At 38.3% G+C, this 25,420-nt stretch overlaps 1 protein-coding gene across 1 annotated transcript in view; it reads right to left on the bottom strand.

The window, feature by feature from the left end:
* LOC124794918 overlaps nt 1–25,420 on the bottom strand; it is a 145,980-nt gene that overhangs the window by 82,535 nt on the left and 38,025 nt on the right. Inside the window, exons 6-7 of the mRNA XM_047258622.1 lie at nt 20,208–20,398; nt 11,716–12,040 (exon numbers count right to left, since the gene is read on the bottom strand). Coding sequence (XP_047114578.1) covers nt 11,716–12,040; nt 20,208–20,398 — 516 coding nt within the window. The remainder of the gene's footprint in view (nt 1–11,715; nt 12,041–20,207; nt 20,399–25,420) is intronic.

Genomic DNA, 25,420 nt, shown 5'->3' with positions numbered 1-25,420 from the left:
CCAACTGCACAACAGAAGCAGACATCATACAATGTTAAACTGTAAGTTATTTTCATATTATTAACGCTGTTAAACTTATATCTACAATATACCATGTTTTAAAAACAAAGATGAGGTGACTTACCGAACGAAAGCGCTGGCAGGTCGATAGACACACAAACAAACACAAACATACACACAAAATTCAAGCTTTCGCAACAAACTGTTGCCTCATCAGGAAAGAGGGAAGGAGAGGGGAAGACGAAAGGAAGTGGGTTTTAAGGGAGAGGGTAAGGAGTCATTCCAATCCCGGGAGCGGAAAGATTTACCTTAGGGGGAAAAAAGGACAGGTATACACTCGCACACACGCACATATCCATCCACACATACAGACACAAGCAGACATATTTATAGACCACGTGGAATGTTTCCTTCTATTATATTGATATACCATGTTTTAATACAAAAATGTAATATCAATAGGCAAACAACTAAAAAACCTGATGTAAATCACTAAAAAGCACCTGAAGATGAGCCTCCAGGGCTCGAAATGCATAGTGCAGCAAATAAATGCAACTTGTGACTGAAGGCGGTTTGTTCTTCATTTTAAAAAAGCTTTATGTTAGGAAATAGTTTCACGTTTCATTCACACACACCAGTGCCTCAAGCATGAGATCGAAAAGTAGTATTACAAAATTTTTATATAAATTTGGAATTGTCTTATTCTTCCATAATTTGTGTGATGTCCATGTTTCTTCTTCCTCATTCTAACACACAATCTTGTCATCATCACTAATTCTGTAGCTATTCCTGCCATTGTAAAAATTTGTTCGCGAATTAACTTCACTAACCCTGACAGAATCACAGGTTTAGTTATCCCGTGATTATTCTCCGGTTAGGCCTTGTTACATGTTCGTACAACACGTTTTCCGCGTTACTTTCACAATATATCTTAAGCGGCTGACAACTGATCCTCATTAGTGTAGTGATCTGGCCAAAAATTTTCTGTCAAAATTTCATTTTCTTGGATTCATCAAGAGGATAATAGGTAATCTTTCTCACCTGTTATTCCTGTTAGTCGTTTATTTCCATTCTGGAAGTCTGAATCTATGGATTTGGCTAGTAATCATAACAACGCTGATCATTCGCAAACCCAATCAACCACATAATCAGACAGCGATTGGCATTCATCTGTTCGGCTTTACTCTGCTCAGCTCGTATAGCCCCGTTCCCTTTTGTCTGCGGAAAGTTTATTTCTAGATGTGACGAGGATTCTCCTGATAGAGACATCACATACACTATGCATGCATTCAAAACTCAACTTACAATTCATTCATAAATCAACTTAAAATGTGTTCAAAAACCAACAGGGAAGTGTTTCACAATCATATATGTATTTTTCCCGCGTGGAATGTTTCCCTCTATTAATTGATATCATACGAATAATTGATAGACAAACGTGGGCTGGATGCTAGGCGCTTTGTGAAACAATTTTTTTTCCCCTCAAGTAAATCAATTTGGCACCCCCTTTCCCCGGTAGCATCTAGCTGCCTGCTGCGACTGCTTGCACAGCCAACAGCCACATTCCTGTAGCCAGAAGCGGGAGAATCAACTACTCAAACATGACTCAACTGCACATGCGCATGAGCCCACTCGTAGCTGCTAAAACGAATCTAATGTTAACAGTTGTGTCTTCATGCTCATTGGAGGTTGGTTTTTTTTTTTTTTTTTTTTTTAAAGCAAGGCATAGTCTTCCTAAAGCCTTTGACACATTTTGCTTTGGCACACGCTTGCATGAGCGCTGCGTGTCGTCGTCGTATATGGCGCATTTCCTTTGCAATTTAAGTTATTTTCCTTTTTTTCTCTCGTTTATGTTTTATTGTTGAAGTGTTATTCTGCAGAAGTGGGATACAGTAACATCCTTTGTTAGAGTATCAGTTCTTACCAGTCAAAATTACAAAAATTTAATAGAAAACTAAAACAATGAAAAATTCCCAGAACTCTAAAAAATTCCCGGGTTTTTCCAGGATCTCGCGGTTGTCCCGGGTCGTATACACCCTGTAGAAATATTAGTAAAAAATATGTTTTTGAACATCTGGGTCAATCCGTGCCAAGTGGTCCAGCATTCAGAAAAAAATTGGTATTTGCTTAGTGAATTCCCTCACAATTATTCGTAACAGGTTGCCCTAGACCTTTCAAATAAGAAGCATTTAGTCCATCACACACTGGACTATAAATTAAAATCATGATCACCAAGCAGAATATATTCCTTAATATATTTTTAATGGTTCAAAACTATTGTTCATAAATTTTTAAAAAACTTAATTTCTGAAGAGTATTTTTCCAAAGAGGGAGTAATTTCTCAGCCTTAATATGTTTTATGCTATTACACTACACAATGTAGTTACTCTTTGTAGAGTATCAATGGTAAGAAGCTCACACTTAAAAATTATGTTAAAAAACAGATTTTTTTTGAATTTTTTTATTCTTTGGCCTGCAATATCTAAGTTAGGGGACCAGATAAAACTCTGAAAATCACGCACTTAATAGGCCATTATGATATCAAACTTCAGTATAAATTTCAACTTTGAGATTCAATGGAAAGTTACGAAAAAAATTACCAATATGAGTCAAAAATATGATTCTTAATTCAGCAATATCTGGAATAATAAATAAAGTGTATCAGCTGCATAAATTAAACAAATCTATCTTTTTTTAATGAGTCAACTACTTACATTACCTTGTTCTCACGTTACACGTTTTTATCGTGTTGTTCATTGATCAACAGAGAAATTTCTTCACTCAGTCCAGGCGTTAGGTTGAAAGTTCACCCAGTTGCAGTTTTAAATTCCAGGAGATGAGTTCTACAGTACATTTTTAACAGTCATCCTGCCTGGATCCTTTTGAACTGTTTTAAACGAGGTTATTAGTCCCAGTGGGTGGTAAAATGTAACATGCAAATCTTGGTTTTTGGCAATCAATATTATCAACGTCAGCAGTCCACAACTGTTTGCCATAAACACAAGCCACTATGTCCTTATTCTGAAGTGTCGACAGTACAAGTTTTCCACACTGATGAAGTTCACTAACAGGGGATGTCGATGTAAACTTACACTTCAGCAAGTAGTGTGACTAGGGTATAAAACAATGAAAAGATCAAGGGCCCTTAATCTTCTGACAACCACTGAATTTTTACTCCAAGACTTTGGTATAGAGTTCTTGTATTTCCTCATATTTTACAAAAACATTGGTAATCTCTATTACTGTTCTTTACACAATTCAAACATTTCTTGAGGTGTAAAGATCTGGTTCTCATAGGTCCGCTGCAGACTAGGTTTTATGCAGCTTGCTTAGTTGTACCTTCGATGCCATCACACGCATCCTTCCCATGGTTTGATGCAAAGAAAGTGACATTCTGCATCAAGTTCATGGTCTTCTCTGTGAAAGGTAATGTTAATATTTTTTTTCAAATTTTTATCAGGAAAGTAGATCAGTTTGTTTAAGTAAGGGTGGTGCTTTTTTGTGTGTATTGTTAATTGCAGTTTAAAAGCATGCACTGTTGTAGCATTGTGTTCAAGTTAGTCACTTATGACACAAAAACTGTGACTCTTTAGTTTATTTTGATTTTTATAATGGAACACAAATGGATGAACTCTGGCCTGTTTGTTTACGCAGTGGCACCCTTGTACTTCATCTTGAACAACATAGGAATAGAATTCATAAAAGTCACCACGAACCAAGCATTCATCAATTGCCAAGGCTTGCTTATTGTCTTTCAGAAATTTACCCTGAGCTTTTGCAATAAACTGATGCATTTTCAGGTTTTCATGATTAGTTGTCAACACTTCAAACATCTCTTCCCATGGTTTTCTAATTGTCACCATTTCCACTTTGTCTTGTGTAACCCTTTGTTTGTATTCTATATTGTCAGGCATCAAACCATCTTGTTCTAATTCTTCAAACATGTCAAGTAAAGCATGTCTGCCGGGACAGTCTTAATGTTTTCCCGTGGTCATACAATTGTAACTACCTATTGCAAATCAGAACTCTCAAAAGGTCTTTACGGTCAACTCTAAGATTGACCCCCTGTATCATCAACTTTATATTCTGGTGGTTACTGTCATCTTCATGAAACCTAATAACCTTTTTGTACAGGTTTCCATTCATGAAACTAGGTGCATTTTTCTTTTGTAATGCACATAAAATTCCCTCCTCTTTTACTAAATGCCTTGTTCATTTAATCAAACATTCTGGCACATTACATTCATCACCAATCTTTACTCAACTCCAAGAATTGGTAGTAAACTGATTATCTAGACTTTATCCTCCCTGTTTGAAATAGAACATTTATTTTTAGCTTTTCTGTCAAATCATCATATTTGGTTGGAGAATTTTTAGAACTTTCATCTGGTTTAGTGCAACTTTTCTTTTGAACCGAAACTTCCAAATTCTTTTTGACAGTATTGTCACTTTCTCAATTTTTGCACTCAATCCAAAAGGTACTTTTTCTTCACTTTGTTTTCTAATTTTAGTAGCAGGCAATACACCTTGGATTCACAACCTAAATCCACTTTTTTTAGAGTTTCTGAAAAATCACAAAATTCTTTATCTGAAATATCACTATCCATTTCTTTGTTTATGACAAATATCTTAGAATAACATGTTGAACACAATGACTTTCCTGGCATTGTATCGATAAAAAGACTTTTATTTTTAGAATAATGATCAAATGTTACTTCTCTCAGACGTTTCTTTATAGGCTTCTTAATTTTTTAAAAAATGTCCAAGCAAGACTGGATAAAAAGGTGATGAAACTTCTGTACGTATTTAATTTTTTGGTACATGCAAGTTGAGTTAACCTATGAGGCAACTCATGAGTAAGACAACACTTTATATTCTTATCTACAATCTTCAATTAAATAATTTCAGTATATCCAGTGCGGATGACAAACTGCGACTGCAATTTATCTGATAATAAATATGCAACCAGTCGCTTTTTTATAATTTATTCAACTGAACATGTTTTCGGGTTGCCGCAGACTCATTATCAGATGGTGGTGTTTCAAGAACACTATGTTGTGGACCAAATGCAGCTACACGCAGTGCTGATGAGTGCACTGCCTTGCGTATCCATATCAGATCTCTTCCCAAAACGTACATTATTAAGCTACGTACACAAATGTAGACAGTATTTAGCTACACCTGGTTTTGCACTGATTCACAGAAAGTAAACACTGGATGTTTTTACAAAGAACATGCAGTAAATCAATTACACAATTTAAATACATCAGTTTAAAGAAACTAATCATTATTTGTTGAGCCAATCCTCTGCTCAAAGGTTCAGCAGGCTAGGAGCCAGCGTCTGCAATTATGTACAGGCTCCAGAAAAGTCTTTACAAGTCGATGTGCTGTCTGCTTCCTTCCACCAACATCCACACACTCAGTTAACTACGAAGTCTTGAAGTGTGCAGTTAAAAAATTGAGTCTAAGTGTTCTGTGTTCTTGTTAATGAAGGTTATCACAAAAGTGCATATATAGTATTTCCCAAAGCCATTACTTTAATGGAAGATTACAACAAAGATGAAAACATGTTGTTTTTCTTAAGAGTTGGCCCATAGGCTAAATTAATTTGGAAATACCATGAAATGAAATACTTAAAAAAAAATCTATCACCTTTATGGTCAGTCTTGCTTCGGCCCTTTTCAGAAACAATAACAAAAGGTCTGAGAGAAATAATAGTAGATCATTATACAAAAAATAAAAGCCCTTTTATCAATACCACCAGGAAAACCATTGCGTCCAACATGTTATCCTAAGATATTTGTAATTAACAAATAAAGGGAGAGAGACAGCTTAGAAATTCTGGGTCACAAAATTCTGAGGATTTTTGTAATTCAGAAATTATTAAAAAATAGATTCAACTTGCTGTAAAAATAATTTGGAAGTATCATTTCAAAAGAAAATTTGTACTAGACCAGATGGAAGTTCTAAAACCTCACCAACCGAATATGATGATTTGATAGAAAAGCTAAAAACTTAATGCATATTTCAAACAAAGAGGATAAAATTAAACTATCAGTTTACTGCCAAATTCTTGCTTGAGTAAAAGTTAGTGATCAATTTAATGTGTCACAATGTTTGGTTAAATTAACAAGGCATTTACTGGAAGAACAGGGAATTTTACTTGCAATACAAATCACATATTCAACCACTTTGATAGATGCGAACACTACCAAAAAGGTTATTACCTTTTATAAAGATGACAACAAGATCCTGGCAAAAAAGACTGTGTTACTGTGGAGGAAGTGGAGGGGGGGGGGGGGGTTGACTCTACTAACATTCAAAGACAAAAAAGGTTAATACTGAGTCATTTAAATAAACTATTCACTGAATTCAAAAAAGAAAAACCTGACACTGAAATTTGAAGATCGAAATTTTGCATGTTGAGATTGAAATGACATATTGTTGCAGGGGCATCTGGCAGCATAATGTTTGCATTTGTTTGTATCAGCAGAACGTAAAAGTTGATGATAGATGGGACCAATCTCAGAGCTGACTATAAAGACCTTTTGGCAAGGTGTGACATGCAATAATGACAGTTACAGTTGTATGATCATGGGAAAATGTCAAGATTGTCCAGGCAAACAATCCGCACTTGACATTTTTGAAGAATTGGAACAAGATGATTTGATGCCTGACAATATAGAATACAAACAAAGGGTGACACAAGACAAAATGTAAATAGTGACAATCACTTTTTTCATGTGTTTGTAGATGCAAACCTCTGTAGTAGAGGAATCCTTAGTTCTTGCTGACTCTTACGAACTTTATTCCTTTGTTGTTCAAAATTAAGTACAATGGCACCACTAGGTAAACAAACACGACAGAGTTCATCCATTTGTGTTCTATTATAAAGTTCAAGACAAAATAAAGAGTCACAGTTTTTGTGTCATAAGTGAACACAATGTGCTCGCTTTTCAACTGCAATTAATAAACCACACGCAACAGCAATACACTTCCATAAACAAACTGATCTACTTCCCTGATGACGATGCAAGCCAATATAAATATTTAAAAAACAAATTATTAACATCTCCTTTGACAAAGAAGACTGTACAGTTGATGCAGAATGGCACTTTTTTTTCCATCATGCCATGAGGAGAACGCGTGTGATGACGTTGGAGGTACAACTAAGCAAGTTGTCATGAAAGCTAGACTGCAGAGGACCTATGAGAACCATATCTTTACACCTCAAGGAATGTTTAAATTATGTAAAGAACAGGTAATAGGGAATACCTATGTTTTTGTAGAATATGAGGAAATACATGAACTCTATACCAAAGTGTTGGAGGAAAGATTCAGTGGCTGTCAGAAGATTAAAGGCACTTGATCTTTTCATTGTTTTATACCCCAGTCACACAACTTGCTTAAGTGTAAGTTTACATCAACATCCCCTGATTTATAATGGTGGATTGTTGAAGTTCATAGTTTTCATTGTCAATACTAGGATGTGCATGTTATATTTTACCATCCACCAGGACCAAGGACCTCAATCAAAAAAGCTAAGTAAGGATGAAGTTTCAATACCAGTTAAAAATGTACTAAAAAAGCTCTCCCCCCTGGAATTCACAACTGTGACCGGGCTAACTTTTAACCTAATGCCCAAACCGAGTGTAGAAATTTCTCAGATGTTCAATGAATGTTGTAGTAAAAAGAAATAAGATGTGAACAAGACAATATAATTAGTTGACAAATTTAAATTATGCAATTGATGTATTTTATTGCTTTATCTACATACTGGAAATGTTAAAAAATGTATTTTCGGCTCATATTTGCAATTTTTTTCATAACTTCCAATTGGACCTTAAAGCTGAAATTTATACTGAAGTTTGATATCATAAATGTCTGTTAAGTTTGTAATTTTCAGACTTTTATTTGATCCCCCAACAAAGACATTGCAGGATAAAAAATTTAAAAATTAAAAAAAAAATGTTTTATTTACTAGTTATTTTTTATGAGTAATCTTCTCACCATTGATACTCTATAAGAAGTAACCATACTACATGATGTATTAGCACAAAAAATTATTAAGGCTGAGAAATTACTTCTCCTGCGAGAAACCACTGTTCAAAAATTGAAATCTTTTAATTTGCGGACAATAACTTTTAGTTATTACAAATATATTAAGGAATAGATTCAGCTAGGTGAAAACAGTTATATTTTGTAGGCTAGAACACACTGAACTAAACACTTTTTTATGTGAAAGGCCTAGGGCAATTTATTACTTAATAATTTAAAAAATGCAGATGCTTGCAAAAGCAAAACACAGCTTGCAGCCTGAAACAAAAATGGTCACCACTTCTAATTGATAAACAATACAACATTTTTAAAAATATTTTTTAGTCCACTGAACATCAGGGACTTCACCCAATAAATAGAAAATTTTACTCAGGCGGCCAAGCTACTAATTTAATTTTTTTCCCCTTTTTCTTTCTTTACTGGACACATATACAAATGACTTTCCAGACAGTATAAGACATGGAGAAACAGTTCTCTTTGCTGGTGATGACAACATCATAGTCACTGAGAAAACACCAGAACACCTATTAGAGAAATCAAATGAAATTCTGAAGGATGTTTATGATTGAGCAATGAGTAATTATAATGCAGAACATAAAGAAAACAGTATGCACTTCAGCATAAAGAGGAACACAATTCTGTTGCATTAGGCATAGCTGATAAATTTGTAGATTGTGCAACTAGCACAAGGTTTTATGGATGAATATTGATTGTTAATTAATATGGAAAAACACAAAAAGATTCTGGCAGAAAGAATGGTACCTGCATGTTTTGCTCTTAGGATTCTATCATGTGATTGTAACAGCCAATGTCTTGTGGTGACATACTAGTCTTACACTCAATTCTTATCAATGAAATTTTTTCTGGGAATCGAATGTGCAAAATATGGATACAATTTTTAAAATGTGGAAAAGGGGCATCAGAATAATAACTAGAAGCAGTTATCAGGCACACTGTAAAGAACTGTTTTAAAAAACTGAACAATGGAAAATCCAGGATGAAATGTAACAATATTATGAAAAGGATAGTCGCTACTCACCATAGGGGATATGCTGAGCTGCAGACAGGCACAACAAAAAGACTGTCAGAAAATGAGCTTTTGGCCAACAAGGCCTTCATCAGAGATAGGATATGCGCTCGTGCGCCCGCATACACGAGCGCGCATGCACACAAATGCAGCTCACACACATGACTGCAGTCTCTGACTGCTGAGGCCACACACACTCAACATCTCTGCTATATAGTGAGCAGCAACTACCCTTTCATAACATTGTTTAAAAAAAAACAGAGTTGTCTTACTCCAGCAAGTAAGTATGTCTACCAATCAGTTGTGTGCGAGTGCTATCCACAAAGTACATTACGTTTTGGAATTAAAAATAAATAAAGTATTGGAATTTTTTTTTATTATATACAGGTGAAAGCCACACTTAAATACTACTTTTCTACATAGTTGCCATTTAAATTAAGGCACTTATCGTAGCGATGGACGAGCTGGCAAATTCCTTCGTTGTAAAATTCGGCCGCCTGTGCCTTCAACCACGTGGTTACCTCTTCTTGAAGCTGTGCGTCGTCATCAAAACGCTGCATAGCCAACCACTTTTTCATTGCTGGGAATAAGTGGAAGTCGCTCAGTGCCAGGTCGGGACTGTACGGCGGATGAGGAAACAACTCCCACTTAAAAGATTCGAGAACTTCACGAGTGGCATTTGCCGTGTGGGCCCGGGCCTTGTCGTGAATCAGCAAGATCTTTGAGCCCAACTTTCCCCTGCGCTTGTTTTGTATTGCTCTTCTGATGTTGTGCAGAGTTTGGCAATACCTTTGAGAGTTTATTGTAGTGCCTCTTTTCAGGAAATCCACAAAAATCACACCTTTTCTGTCCCAAAAGACAGTCGCCCCATGGTTGAAGGCGTAGGCGGCCGAATTTTACGACGAAGGAATTTCCAAGCTCGTCCATCGCTACGATAAGTGCCTTAATTTAAATGGCAACTATGTAGAAAAGTAGTATTTAAGTGTGGCTTTCATCTGTATATAATTAAAAAAAATTCCAATACTTTATTTATTTTTTATTCCAAAACGTAATGTACTTTGTGGATAGCCCTCGTATATCAGGGAAGACAGTACAAATTATTTTACTAATAGTTCTATACGTAATCAAGGAACAAGAGCCAGTTTGGACTCATTATTTACCAAGGGAACACAAACAAAAGACTCAATACAGCATTTTCTAGCCTAGAATAAATTTGCATAAAATCCCCAAGGGAGATGAAAAAAAATCACTGAAATACACCTGTTTAAAAGGCAGCTGAAATGTTGAATACTTCAAAATCAAATATTACTTAGAGGATTCAGAGCAGCGATACTGTAACACTTTTATAAGAAAATCATGTGCCAAGCTCTAAAGCATATGAGAGCAACATCTTGTCATTCTCCTGAGTTCAACGACTCAATCATCATGCGAAGTGGGATGCTGATTTAATTTTTCAGGTGGACTGATGGTGGGGAGGGGGGGGACATGAAGACAGTTTTCCGAATGGACTGAAATCAGTGTTCCAAGGACTGGAGTTAGTGCAAGGAGTATAGCAGCAAGTTAATGGTTCTGGAGTCATCAGTGGGGGTCCTTGGTCCTTGATGTTTGCAGTGATAAAGAGTGTGTATAATCAAGAATCTCTGCACAATAGGGACCAACCAAATGAAGCAGTGCAGTTGTAACAGATACTGACCTTATTTTCAGTAGGATGGAGCCTACTGCATTTGGCCATCTTGATTTAGGTTTTCCTTGGTTTCTCTAAGTCACTGCAGGCAAATGCCAAGATGGTTCCCTCATCAAGCCCACAGGTGATCGATCACCTGTCCTATCCTCTTAAAGCAGTGTGTATGTATATGTTCTGAGCTATTAATTTGCAGTGAATTTGGTTGACAAATCCTTTATCACTGTAAGGTGATTCCTGGATGAATGAATGACTGACTACATAAATAAATGTACATTTCATATAATACAACATAAATATTCGTAGTAGTTACAACATAAAAGCATACGTAAAACCCAAGTCACACTGCACGAATTCAGTAGTAGAAGACTGGACATCAAAATATAAGAATGATATAAAATAAGGTTCATTATTTTTTGCTACCAGAACTTGACACTGTTCTTCAGCAGTAAAAAATGGACACGAGCTGCCGCAATATGTGGAAAAGAGGATGCCAATTATCCACAATCAAGATCAAAAGAAACCTAATACAGACAGGAATGAAAGGAATGTAAAGAAAAAGTATTACAGAAATAAAACTTTTTTTTCTACTTTAATTTGCAGTCCGCGCAGTGTAACTGATCTATGTATTATTTATCTCATTCTGTGGCACCTCTTTCTCTTCAGTTTTGCAAAACTCTAAACCCAAATTAAAAATCGTAAGATAAGTGAGCATTTTTTGATCAGTTCCTCAACATCACCACATTTCTGTCACTTTAACTCTCTCTCTTCTCCCTTAATTCCGAATAAACAAGAAAAAATTAAATACAAGCACACATAATTAATGTCCACAAAAATCATTCTCCTTTCCAAACTAAAAGGCTAAATTTTCTTTCATTGCAGTAATGCATCATATTACAAATTCACACACACGAACAGTTCTGAAACACGACAACACACTATTATTTACCTTATCTGTCCATGGCAGTGTGCCGGTGTTCATGATCTCCCAAACTTTTGTAAAAGATTCTCCAAGCTTGATGTGTAAATCTGGTTTTGATCCAACATTTAACAGAACAGCATCCATTAAGTATGTACCAACTGGAACATCCACTCGTTTCCTATTTAATGATTTCTTCTCAGGTAAAGTTTCGCTGCGTGATTTTGAATGCGACTTTTTTTCAAGCATTCGTTTTGTTCTATTTTCCAGCTTTTCTAATTTTGCATCCAATTTCTTCTCAAGCCTTTTCTCTCTTTTTTGGAGTTTTTCAATTTTTCTCAGAAGCTTGTACTCTCTGAAAACAATGTTTTATTCTTCTTTTAGATCACTGCAAAGGTATTCCTTTTCTGTCACATTATGCAGGGTACATGAAGATCTTATGTCACAATTACTGAAAAGATTTTACTACTAGCAACTTAACTAAATGAAAAGCATTAATTGTCAAAACACACAATATTAGTAAGGGTTTGGTAACAAATATCATTTAAAAAAGGGGGGATGTTAAAGAAAGAGCAGTGGTGAATAGCAACCTATCCCTTCCATATTGGTTTTAGCCTATCCAGAACTTTCCATTGCTTAAAAAAAATGAAACTGCACTCGAAAATCAGATTTACTCTCTTTAGAGGCTAAAGGAAACAAGGACATCAAAGATAAAAATGGGAGATCTGATTTTCCAAAAACCTGACTTTATGAAAGGGCAATGTGCAGGTGATAAAACAAATGGAACAAATTAATAGAATAACAACTAAAAATTTAAATTTAGATGATTTAAATTGTATTATAAATGCTTAACTGGTCAATGAACATTGGGTGGTACAAAAAGAAATACTTGCACGAAGTATGGAGTACTAAACATGTGAAATTGTGAAGAGCTGACATTTTAAAAAGATGCTTATAATGCAAATTCAGCTTTTGCTGTTGACTAATCAAGTGATCCACTGATAAGTAAGCACTATCACATAAGTTTACTGAAACTGAGCACTGAAACCCCTGCTCATTCAAAGAGCAATACCCAAGTGGAGAGCTGGGATTTATCCCTTTCATGATACTGAAACAGTCTCCAATTACAACATACAAGTCAAAGACTAGAACCAACAACCAACTAGGGCAATTAAGACACACACCAATTACCACTGTCCAAGGCTTAAGATTGTACATGTTTCATAACATATTCAGAAATGTGATCCTGATCAGCTTCATACAGGCTGAAGTGTAACCTCATATGGAGATCAACAGCAAGTGAGCTGCTTTAGGCAACTTAACATATATATTGGGCATTAGGTCCACTACAATTCAGAATTTCAAACATTAACTGCAAACAACAACAACGGACAGGTTAAAAAGAGAAAAACAACCACAACAATACTAATAATACAACAGAATTCACCTTCAGCTGGATACCACAGTGACTGCCCTATTTAAAAATTCCAAAAACCAGTGACTCCCACATAAAGCTAATCTGGAAACCAACAGAGGCACACACAATTCCTCAAACTTAGCGATAAAACAATAAATATGAGAGCCAACACCTTGTGACGTATTACAAAAATTTGGTAAACTACGCCCATTCAAACTCTACTGGCTGTAATATAACTGCAAGCAACATTACCCTATTATTTGTTCACTGAAACTCAATTTAAGGAAATATTTGCAACAAAAGACAAGCCCCTCCAATGGATATGACTGTATGGGATGGAACCCGCTCTTCATGAATATTACTAAATGACAACGATAGATCATCAGCACACCAGATTTAGTAGATGCCAGGCTGATCGGCACAGCACTTAGATCTACATAAACATTTAGAGAACAACTAGAGCAAAGCTAACCACAACTTAACAAATGTCAAACAAATTTCTCTCAAGAAAAAGTATGCTAGCATAATAACATGTCATCAAGAGTGATAAATTCTTATTCCCTGCTCATATTCCCTTAACAATCACTAACACCAAAAGAAATAACACATCACACAACTTGCCAACACCGACAGCTGAAGGGTAATCTACACAATTAATCATCTGGAGGAAAAAAAAAAACAGAAAAATCACTCGTAGCAACTCTCAAAGATAACAACCCATTGATGGCCCACCACACAAATCACAGCGAATGTTCCATCTGACCCAGTGCCCGCTCTCTAGGCTGCTGCTCCTCTGGCAAACATTACAGGGCACTGCCCACTAAGCCAGTATGGAACAGCCTGAAGCATCATGCGATGTGGCAGTGTGCTGTCATAACACTCTGCAACCCAAGGTGACAATTAACAATTTAAACAATTAAGATCAATAATTCAGAAATTTAACTAATTGGAAAACCTAAGAAATGATACAGGATTTTATTACGATAAGAAGGGTAAAACTAATAAAGCAATCCGAATATGTAGAGCGGAGATGATTATGTTTCAATTAAGAGAACCTATCAGAATCGACCCAGAGGTGGCTGGAGCGCAAGTATGCCAGATGGCATGTTCAGAGATAGGCACAGCCAGCAACCCCTATATATTCAGTCATATGGTGGGTGCAACCAGCGGGGCCTGGGAAGGGTAGGAGCACATGCAGGAATACAGGGAAGGGTCCAAACGTAATAGTTAAGGTGCAGTCCTCAGGGGCAGACATCCTTCAATCCCTGTGGAAGAGTCCACCAGAGGACCCAGCGCAGAAGGAGAAATAGTCCATGATACATTTTATTGTGGTGGACCACAGAGAAATCGCTCTATTTATAAAACCATCATTTGGAGTTCGTCCCCAAGTATGTCAACCGGAGTGAATGATGTAATTGCAAGCAGAGGTAATATTTGGCAAACAGTAATGTCTGAAATCACTGCCACCAAGAATCGTAAGCAATGGGGGGACACGACACTGTTAGGAGATACGTGGCTAAGTGGTTGAACAAGACGGACATGCAGTGAGGGTCACTACGTCTTGATGGCACAATAAGTTTTGATTGGGCACATACTGTGCTATGTAACACCGTCCAAGTAAACTTGCACAGGAGGTGGCCTTTAATAATGTGTTTGAAGTATATTTCCGATGGTGAAAAACTGCTGAGGCTTAGACAGAAATAGTTCACAAACAAAGCATATGATGTGTGCGACACAGCACCCCAATGTGTGAAGGTAGGTGAGTGTAGCACCCTGGCAAGCTGTTAGTTACTCACAAATTGTGGTATTATTTGCACTGATGATCCTTTGGTCATGACTTAACATGCGCGAGATTTATTAACTTGGATTATTAAATTGCAGCCTTCCCAACGATCCTTAAGGGAATGTGAAAGACCAGTGTGGCAAAGAGCATTAACTGCATCTTCCCAACACAGAACTAGCTGTCTTGTGATATCTATAAAATGTAAAACCTTTGAATTTGTGGATGTAGGATCTATATAATTTAGTTCCCTCCTATCAGAATTACTTTCCCTTTATGGGTAGTTGTATGCAATTTCATCAAGTGTTACTGTAGTTAATTAAATAGAATTCACACGCTCGAGCACAGAGACCTCGTAACTGCACCAAATGTAAGGTCGGGTTAGCTTCACAGGTTGAAGCAAGTAGGTCAGTGCCAAGAAAGTGCCACACACCACTGGAAACTACTGCCTCTCATAACAAAGATTTGTGTCCAACAGTAAGTTGTCAAGTAGGGTATTGTCATTCCATATCCTCTTAGGGTTGGCCGCTGTAATTTTGTTGCGTTTGGCACCAACACAACTATTAGATTCATAATGAAAATTAATCTGACCATGAGAGGATATTGGAAATGTTACAAAATAGTGGATGGGTACCTGGGGAATGGTTTGTAATAAGGCCAAATAAACAGTAAAAGTCTTTCAAATTGTTGTATACAGATGAAGAAAATCAGTAGGAAAATTTACAGAATAATTAATAATAGGGCATACAGGTTTTGTCAGGTACTCTCCAAGCATAAGAAGACAGGAGGAAGCACTGCTTGAGTAAAACAGTTGTGTTGGCGATGCACAGTTTTTTTGGAATATGGGTGGAGTGTTGTGGCACAGGTTCAACGCATCACAGCAAACAGCTGCAGTTCAGTGGCAGACAACGTGACGTCAACGGCAACAAATGTTAAGCTCTCATATTCTTTATCGATTTTTGGGCACATTGGTAATGCCTGAATGCAAAATGCAAGATTCAAGATCTAGGAGATACCCAGTTACCAGATTATGAGCCAATTACTATGGATACTATTAAGAGAGAATTAAGTCGTACAGAAATTTTGAGTCCAGAATCTCCCGAGATTGTAGAGTTAGCGCAAGTGGAAATTAATTTGCGCAATTCAGTGCAAGCAGGCAAGAATGACACTGAAGTAATGACAGATGATGTGACGAAGCAAATAGCCCCAAAAGTAAAGTCTGATAGGCAAAATGTCTTGCTGATTTCAATAACTGCAATGTTAGGGAATCACAAGACAGAACTGACTGACAAATTCAGCAAAGCAGCGCAAATTTAAATCAAGAAAATACATGACAATGTGCAAGTGGTAACTTCTCATATGTCCTCAGAAATGAAGAGATTAAAAACTGAAGTAAAGTGTGATGTTGATGAACAGTTTACAAAATATAAGTCGCAGTTGAAACTCCAGGTGGAGAGACAATAGAAAAATATTGTTACTAAGGTAGATAATGAAACTGATGCAGTATGCAGTAATTGTGACGAATGATACAAACAATCAATATCAAATATCTTGAAAACATTGGAATAGAATGAGACTGGTTATCGGACTTCACCTAAGCGATGGAGCTAAGACAAACTGAATATGAAAGTAAGACTGATAATAACTTTTTACTAGCATAAGCAATAATGTAAGTTTGAAACAGTGAAGTCTGGAACAGTGTAACAATTTTAAAGGGGATGTGACAGAGATAAGCAAAAAGAGTTGGCAAGACCTGAGCACAATTGAGGCAAATTGCCAAAGACAGAGAGGGGTAGCGAGTTCTCCTGGATGCCCTATGCCCCCATAGGGGCCAAAGGAATTAAGTCAAGTAAGTTATGTGACAGATATAACTCAGGCACTGGTTGCAGAGTGAACAGCATGAACTGTTACAAAGAAAACAGATTGTGCATCATCAGACACTGGATGTGCAACTGATTAAAAATGAAAAGTCAATCGCTAAATGGTCAAAAAGGGGTGTGCAAGCTTCGTCCGTCACTTCAGCAGATGGAGCTTTCATTTGGTGAAGTAAACTTAATTACTTCCATCCACATGGAAATGTGCACCCAAAGTTGACAGTACTTTCAAAGGGCTGGAGTATAAGGAAAACAATGAAAGAATTTTCCACTACAGATTACATGGTTCGAATAACAAACCAGCTGGTAGAAGAACATGGTATATTAGTGACACTGAATTCTAAGCCAGGTTAAGACACTGTGTGCGAAAACAGTACAACATGTACATAATATATCTGTGTAAATTCTAGAACCACTCAGCCTTCTACCATCTTGAACACACGACATTCTGGATATGAGTGTGGGATGGGATGGTAGAATCCTACCTACTGCACGTCACATGTTTGTGTGTGCAGGTTTAAAATCAGTCGCGGGATGAAAGTAGACGCGGCAGACGAACGGCACCAAGTACCTGCCGAGCAATCCATAGTCGTTTTAGTGAGTGTGTAAGGAAGAACCATGGAGTTAATATGCAGCTCTGTGCTTATTGGGTCACTGACTATTGTTATTAAAACAAAGGCAATTGAAAAAGAACTCTTGAAAACTCTTGATATAACTTTGCTATATGCAAGACTTATTTTCTGATTCATGTTAAGAAAAGTTATGGTATCAAAGCCAACTTTCTTTTAACTGTAATTTAATTTGTTTCTGATGTTCGAGTGGACAACGGACTAACTGGAAGTTGTTTATAAATGTTGAAAGTGAGAGTATTCTTGTGTATGAAAGTCAAATACATCATTAACTGACGTAAAGCAAAGTTTGTATGTCTACTTATTTAATAAGTAGAAAGAGTCTAAAAATTCCTGTACCTAGCATTATACGATGGAGAAGAAGTCGAGAGGATTTTGAGCAGCTGACTATACAGTAAAGAAGAGTGCCTGCAAATTACAAATAAGTCACTTCGTAAAGAAGTGGAAGGTGGTTTAGGGGAATAAACCGAAACAATCCAGATTAACACTCACACTTTAAGTTAGAAACATTAGAAAAAGACTACATGTCAGTGAAAGAAAATGGAATTATGAGAATATAAGCAGAAGCAGCCAGTATTGCACAATCTTAAGGAATTATATGCTTGTTTCAAAGATATGTATCGGACATAAATACTGGATTCTCAAAATTTTGAGAGTTGCAACCAAAGCACTGTGTTCTTGCCAATGCCAGTGGGACCCTGCTGTTTGTCTGCATGTCTGTGTGTGTCACATCGGAAATTGAAGTTAATGGTTGAAGAATGTAAACTGAAAGCACTAATGAAGTGTGAAGAACACACATTACCGTGTACATGCACTATGTAGCATTTGTTACATGCAATCCTGCACTTCCAGCATTATTCTTAGGTTCAAGTCCCTACTGTCCAAGTGTGACAATACTGAACGATCATTTGTTTGAATTGTTTGGTACGAACTGTACTGACAAAATTCCGTACAAGTGTTTGTTAACAAAAGGCAGGATAGTTCTAGAGACTGTAACAAAAACAACAGATGATTTCACTGAAGTGTTTACATCAAGTTTACAACAGCTCCTTCAACAATCAGCAGTAGTAACAGCCCTTTTAAGCCACTAAAAAGGAACTCAAAGTGAATGTCTTTTTCTGGGGATCCTGCAAAGAATTACTCTTTTACCATGCAGGATGAAGTACAGGGATTTCAATGGAAAAATTCACAGGTTACTATTCACCCACTGAGACACAAAAATGTGTTGCAAACTTAAGAAGAAACAGATGAAGTACAGGCCAGCTTCTTACATCCACATGGACCATCACCATTATCTGTTTTTTCTGCCATACCTGACACTTGTGTTATCAGAGGATGCAATTGTCTTTTAAGTGTCTTTGCAAGTGTAAGATATGAAGTTCTCACAAGGCTGGATCCTGTGATACAAACTGGAGGAAATATAGTCTCCCTGCATCAGATCCGGTGAACATTTAAGAATTTAACTAGAGACTTGTGAGATGAGATTTTACCATGTTTTATTACCTTTTCATTCAATTTACACTGTAAATGGTTCATAATACCCCCACAGTAATATAAATCATATTTTTGTACAACATTACTTATGAACTGCACTTTTCTTCTGCATTTTGGTAGTGTACTGCTGCTCACAAGATAAATTTTTGGCCGCGATGTCGTTACCGTGCCACCTTGATATTTAACATGCTTTTAGCAACACTTTGGAGCAATATAATATATTTCTTTAATTTTGAGATATTCAAGATTAAAGGTTGAGGTCAACAACCATGAATGTATTCAATTTTGAGATATTCAAGGTCAAAGGCTGAGGTCAATGACCATAAATGCGAAAATTCTTAAAAATCTGCCATGTTACATATCAATGTAAGGCTCTAATTATCAGTTTTTCAATAATCCAAGTTTCATTGCTTTATCTAGATTATAACCAAAGTTGCAGTCATAAAATGGTGCGATTAGAAGTACAATCATATCAAACCTTAAGTAATGATGTTTGTGGTAACACAATATGTGAAGTTCTCGGCACAAATAATACAAATTATGTATATGAAAATATTCCAACATTTTTGGATGTGCAGGTTTTGACTGCCATTGTCATCCCATACAGTACACTTCAAATTGAAGAAAAGGCTCCCTTTCCAATTATGTCCACCATATAAAGTGACAAGCATGTGACAAAGTGAATAGAGACGACAGTAGGAAATAGAGTGTGCAAAGTGTGGCAGCTGACCAACGCATATACACAGCAAAGTGCAATGACACTATCCTAAAGTCACGTATTAGAAGCAGATTTAGAAGATATATAGACGATAAGAGTCACAAAATAGATAAGTGATTTGAGTGGACGTTAAGTAACAATGTCTCTCAAGTTGATGGCAAAATGAAAGCTGAATTAGCACAAGTGGAAAAGCTAGAGTCCACTTATAGCTTTCAAAGATGCAGTACCAGCAGATACTTCAATACCAAGATCATGTCTCCCACTCTTGGAAACTGCCGCCTACAGTAACAGTGTGTTTTGTACAACTGTACAGCATGGAGCAGGTTTTTTTTCCATACTCTCTCGGAGTCGGCTGACATAATTTTGTTGACTCTGGCAGCACCACAACTGTTACGATTCACAGTGAAAATTAATCTGGCTACAAAAGGATAACAGAAACATTACAAGTGGGTCTTTTTAATTAACACTGTAGACTACCACGACCAAAGCAGAAATAAAAAATCACGGTAAGTGTCATATGGCACAGCATCAGATGTGTTACAACAGTATATCGCTTAATAATTCCAATTATGTAGACAGATAGCCAAGTAGTATTATTTTACACTTATACCTCTGCTCAACAACATTTGCATCTGATGATTCTTCATCAGATATCTTCTTTTTCTTCTTCTTTGTGCACGATGCATCTATAGAAGCTGATGTTTTTTCTGAACTGTGCCAGGTTTTCTTCAGGTCAACTATAGCTTGATGAAGTTCATATGTTACCTGTGAAGTAACTTCTGCTACTATTTCACCTTTCATCTGAAAAAAAAAAATCTTCATGATAAACACCAAATTAACAGAATACTTATTGTATCTACGGCCCAGAAGAAATACTGCAAAGGAAAATGTAATGTCATAAAGAAAAGTAAAGTTGTTGTCCATCACATAAATCTTACAACAAGAGCAGAGCAATAATTAAGGTGATCAATCACAGATAAACCACCAAAAATTATGAGAAACAACTACAACAGATTAGTGCTTATCAAAACTTTATTAAAAGTTGTAAGCTCGCTTACTCATGTGCCATACAGCACATCAAGTTTCTGTAGATTTACAGAACAGCTAGCAAGAAAGTGAATAACTGTGTAACAATCCCAATTTTTGTAATAAGATCTACAAGAAGCGCAGTTTTTACTAATGATGTCATGCAGAACCTTGCAAGCCACATCTATTTTGTCATGGAACGAACCAGTACATAGTTCACAGAATGCTGTTCATAAAATCCCACAAACAAATAATTAAATAATTAACAAGACACGAAAAAAGAGAGAGTAGGAATAAGTACATTACAGAGAAAAGTTTAAACTATTATGATGAACTTTTGTACAGAATAGATGGCACGTGCCACAAGGAATCTTTCAACCTGTAGTAGAATATGTAGGGTTTAGAACTCAATTATTTTACTTCTGCTGGAGACCTACAGACTTTTCTATAAAATGTTTCAGGAAGTATTTTCCAAGTGCCTTTGGTTTTTATTCTGTGAAATGCTTAAGTAAGTGTTATCCAAGTGTAAATCATTTTTCTATCTAGTATTCACTGAATGAATGTTGCAGTTACTTCTGAAAACAGCACTATTGTTAACAACATAATCCATGATGGAAAATATATATCGCTTCTTTTAACCTAGGGAACAGGTGATAGTCACTGGGCGCCAAGTCAGGACTATAGGGTGGGTGGATGATTATGTTCCACTGAAACTGCTGCAGGAGAGCAACAGTTTGCCGAGCAATGTGTGGGCGAGCACTGTCATGGAGAGTGTGTACGTCCTTGCTCAACATTCCTCTTCTCCAGTTCTGAATTGCCCGTTTGAGTTTTTACAGTCTCACAGTACCTGTCAGCGTTAATTGTGGTCTAAGCGATTCAGTTCCAATGACGAGGTGAAAGAAGAGATTCATAACTTTCTGAACAGCATGGCGGTGAGCTGGTATGACATGGGCATATAAAAACTGCCACAGCGTCTACAAAAATGCATCGACAGAAATGGTGATTATGTCAAAAAATAGCTAAATGTTCAAGCTGTAAACGATGTAAACGATTGTAGAAATAAACAGGTCTATGTACTTATAACAAAATAGGAGACCTTACTTTTGGGATTACCCTCGTAACAACAGCATCAGACTCTTATTGTCTTATATAGGCGTTGCCGACAGCAGCACCGTATTCTGCTTGTTTACATATCTCTGTATTTGAATACACATGCCTATACCAGTTTCTTTGGCACTTTAGTGTATTTGATATTCCCATTGGTCAAATTATTCCTTTTTAAATAGATGTGACAATGACTGTCAGACTTTATCAAATTACCAATATGAGCAGTAGCTATTAAAATATAACACCTCATGCACACACGAAAGCCAACTCTAGCATCTTGGGCAGGACTGCAACGTCACTTGGGATGCAAACAGCAATCTGGAGGGGATGGGGAAGGGGAAGGGATAGTAGTGTACGGGTCGGGAGAGAGATGAACACTGTCTGGTGGACTGTGCAGGGACTAGACTGCCAACAGGCGCAGTGTCAGAAGGTTGTAGAGCAAGGAGGTATGGAAAAAAAGGAGACACGTGGGGAGAGACAGAAGGATGCATTGGCGGAGGGCTGCAAATAATCAGGGTGGGAGATGAGAATGGGGAGAAGATGATGGACAGAGAGAGTGGAAACTGTTGGGTGAAGGGTGTGGGGACAATATGTTAGCACGAGTTGAGGCCAGGATAATTATGGGAGCGGATAAAGTGTTGTAAGGATAACTCCCATCTGTGCAGTTTAGAAAAGTTGGTGGTGAAGGGAAGAATCCACAGGACTCAGGTAGTGAAGCAGCCATTGAAATCAAGTGCATTATGTCCACTTGTGTGATGTGTCACAGGGTGGTCTGCTTTGCTCTTGGCAACAGTTTGTCGGTGACCGTTCATCCTGAACGACAGTTGGTTGGTGGTAGTCATACCAATATAAAACGCTGTGCAATGACATGACTACAGCTGACCTGGTGAATGACATGGCAGTTTTCAGTGGCCCGAATCCTGATGGGGTAGGATAAACTTGTGACAGTACGAGAATAGGAAGTGTTGGGTGGGTGGATTGTGCAGTTTTGCACCTGAGTCTTCCACAGGGATATGATCCTTGCGGCAAGGGGTTGGGATTGACAGAGGCATAGGAATGGACTAGGATGTTGTGGAGGTTGGGTGGGTGACGGAATACCACTTTAGGAGGGGTTGAAGTGTCTCGAGGAGGATGTCCCTGATTTCAGGGCACGATGATAAGTAATCAAAGCCTTGCGAAGGATGTGGTTCAGTTGTTCCAGTCTGAGATGGTACTGGGTGACGAAGGGGACACTCTTTTGTGTCTGGTTCTTGAGGGTGATGGGGGGATTAGGGGTGTGAGGAGAAATGGCATGGGAGATCTGCTTGGGGACCAGTTCTGGCAGATAGTGCCTGTCTGTCAAGGCCCTGTTGAGACCCTCAGCATTCTGAACAAGGGAGTTTTTTGTCACTGCAGATACGTCGTCCCTGGGTAGCCAGGCTATATGGCAGAGATTTCTTTGGTGTGAAAGGGATAACGGCTGTCAAAATGCAGGTACTGTTGGTGGTTTTAATGTGGACAAAGGTGTGGGTAGGGGGTCTTTACTTCTTCACAATCTCAACACATTCTCTCCAATCCGCTTCATGTGGTCCTCCTCAACGAAGCACGCCACCTTCCTAGTATTGACCTCCTCCTCTCTGATCGCTCAATCCGCACTTCAGTCCATGTTAAACCCACCAACCACCAACGTACCTGCATTTTGACAGCTGTCATCCCATTCACACCAAAAAAATCTCTGCCATATAGCCTGGCTACCCGACGATATATCTGCAGTGACAAAAACTCCCATGTTCAGTATGCTGAGGGTTTCATCAAGGCCATCACAGGCAGACATTATCCCCCAGACCTAGCCCACAAACAGATCTCCCGTGCCATTTCCCCTAACACCCCCAATTCTCCCACCACCCCCAAGAACCAGCCACAAAGGAGTGTCCCCTTCATCACCCAGTACCATCCTGGGTTGGAACAACTGAACCACATCCTTCGCCAGGGCTTTGATTACCTATCATCGCACCATGAAATGAGGGACATCCTACCCAAGACACTTCCCACCCATTCTAAAGTGAAGTTCTGTCACCCACCCAGCCTCCACAACATTCTACTCCATCCCTATGCCAATCCCAACCCCTTGCCACAAGGATCAAATCACTGTGGAAGACTCAGGTGCAAAACTTGCCCAATCCACCCACCCAGCACTTCCTATTCCACTCCTGTCACAAGTTTATCCTACCCCATCAGGGGACGGGCCACCTGTGGAAGCAGCCATGTCATTTATCAGCTCCACTACAATTATTGCACAGCTTTCTATACTGGTACGACTACCAATGAGCTGTACACCAAGATGAACAGGACACCACCAAACAGTGGCCAAGAGCAAAGCAGACCACCAAGTGGCACAGCATGTAGCTGAAAATAACACACTTGATTTCAGTGGCTGCTTCAATATCCAATCCATCTGGATCCCTCCCTCCACCATCACCATTTCTGAACTGTGTAAATGGGGGTTATTCTTACAACACTTTCTCCGCTCCCATAATTATCGTGACCTCAACCTATGGTAACATATGGCCCCATGCCCTCCACTCTGTCCTATCATCTCCTCCCCATTATCATCTCTCACTCTGTTTATTTGCAGCCCTTTGCCAACACTTATGCCCATCTTTCCCTGCTCCTCTCCATTTTTCACCACCTCCCTGCCCCACAAAATCCTGATGCTGTGCCTGTAGACAGTCTAGTCTCTGCACACTCCAACAGACTGTGTTTGACTCTCTCCACACCCGTACACTACTATCCCTTCCCCTTTCCCCACCTCCCTCCAGATCGCTGCTTGCATCCCCTCGTGATGTTGCATTCTGGCCCAAGATGCTGGAGCTGGCAATCGTGTGTGCATTAGGTGTGCTAGAGGGAAACATTCCACGTGGGAAAAATATATCTAAAAACAAAGATAATGTAACTTACCAAACGAAAGAGTTAGCATGGTGATAGACACACAAACAAACACAAACACACACACTAGGAAAGAGGGAAGGATGTGGGTTTTAAGGGAGAGGGTAAGGAGTCATTCCAATCCCAGGAGCGGAAAGACTTACCTTAGGGGGAAAAAAGGACAGGTATACACTCGCACACACACACATATCCATCCGCACATATACAGACACAAGCAGACATTTGTAAAGGCAAAGAGTTTGGGCAGAGATGTCAGTCGAGGTGGAAGTACAGAGGCAAAGATGTTGTTGAATGACAGGTGAGGTACAAGCGGCGGCAACTTGAAATTAGTGGAGGTTGAGGCCTGGTGGGTAATGGGAAGAGAGGATATACTGAAGGGCAAGTTCCCATCTCCGGAGTTCTGACAGGTTGGTGTTAGTGGGAAGTATCCAGATAACCCAGACGATGTAACACTGTGCCAAGATGTGCTGGCCGTACACCAAGGCATGTTTAGCCACAGGGTGATCCTCATTAGCAACAAACGCTGTCTGCCTGTGTCCATTCATGCGAATGGACAGTTTGTTGCTGGTCATTCCCACATAGAAAGCTTCACAGTGTAGGCAGGTCAGTTGGTAAATCACGTAGGTGCTTTCACACGTGGCTCTGCCTTTGATCGTGTACACCTTCCGGGTTACAAGACTGGAGTAGGTGGTGGTGGGAGGGTGCATGGGACAGGTTTTACACTGGGGGCGGTTACAAGGGTAGGAGCCAGAGGGTAGGGAAGGT

Source organism: Schistocerca piceifrons, chromosome 4 (genome assembly GCF_021461385.2).
Source record: "Schistocerca piceifrons isolate TAMUIC-IGC-003096 chromosome 4, iqSchPice1.1, whole genome shotgun sequence".
In the NCBI taxonomy this organism is placed as follows: domain Eukaryota; kingdom Metazoa; phylum Arthropoda; class Insecta; order Orthoptera; family Acrididae; genus Schistocerca; species Schistocerca piceifrons.
This window is presented reverse-complemented; position numbering and strand designations above follow the sequence as displayed.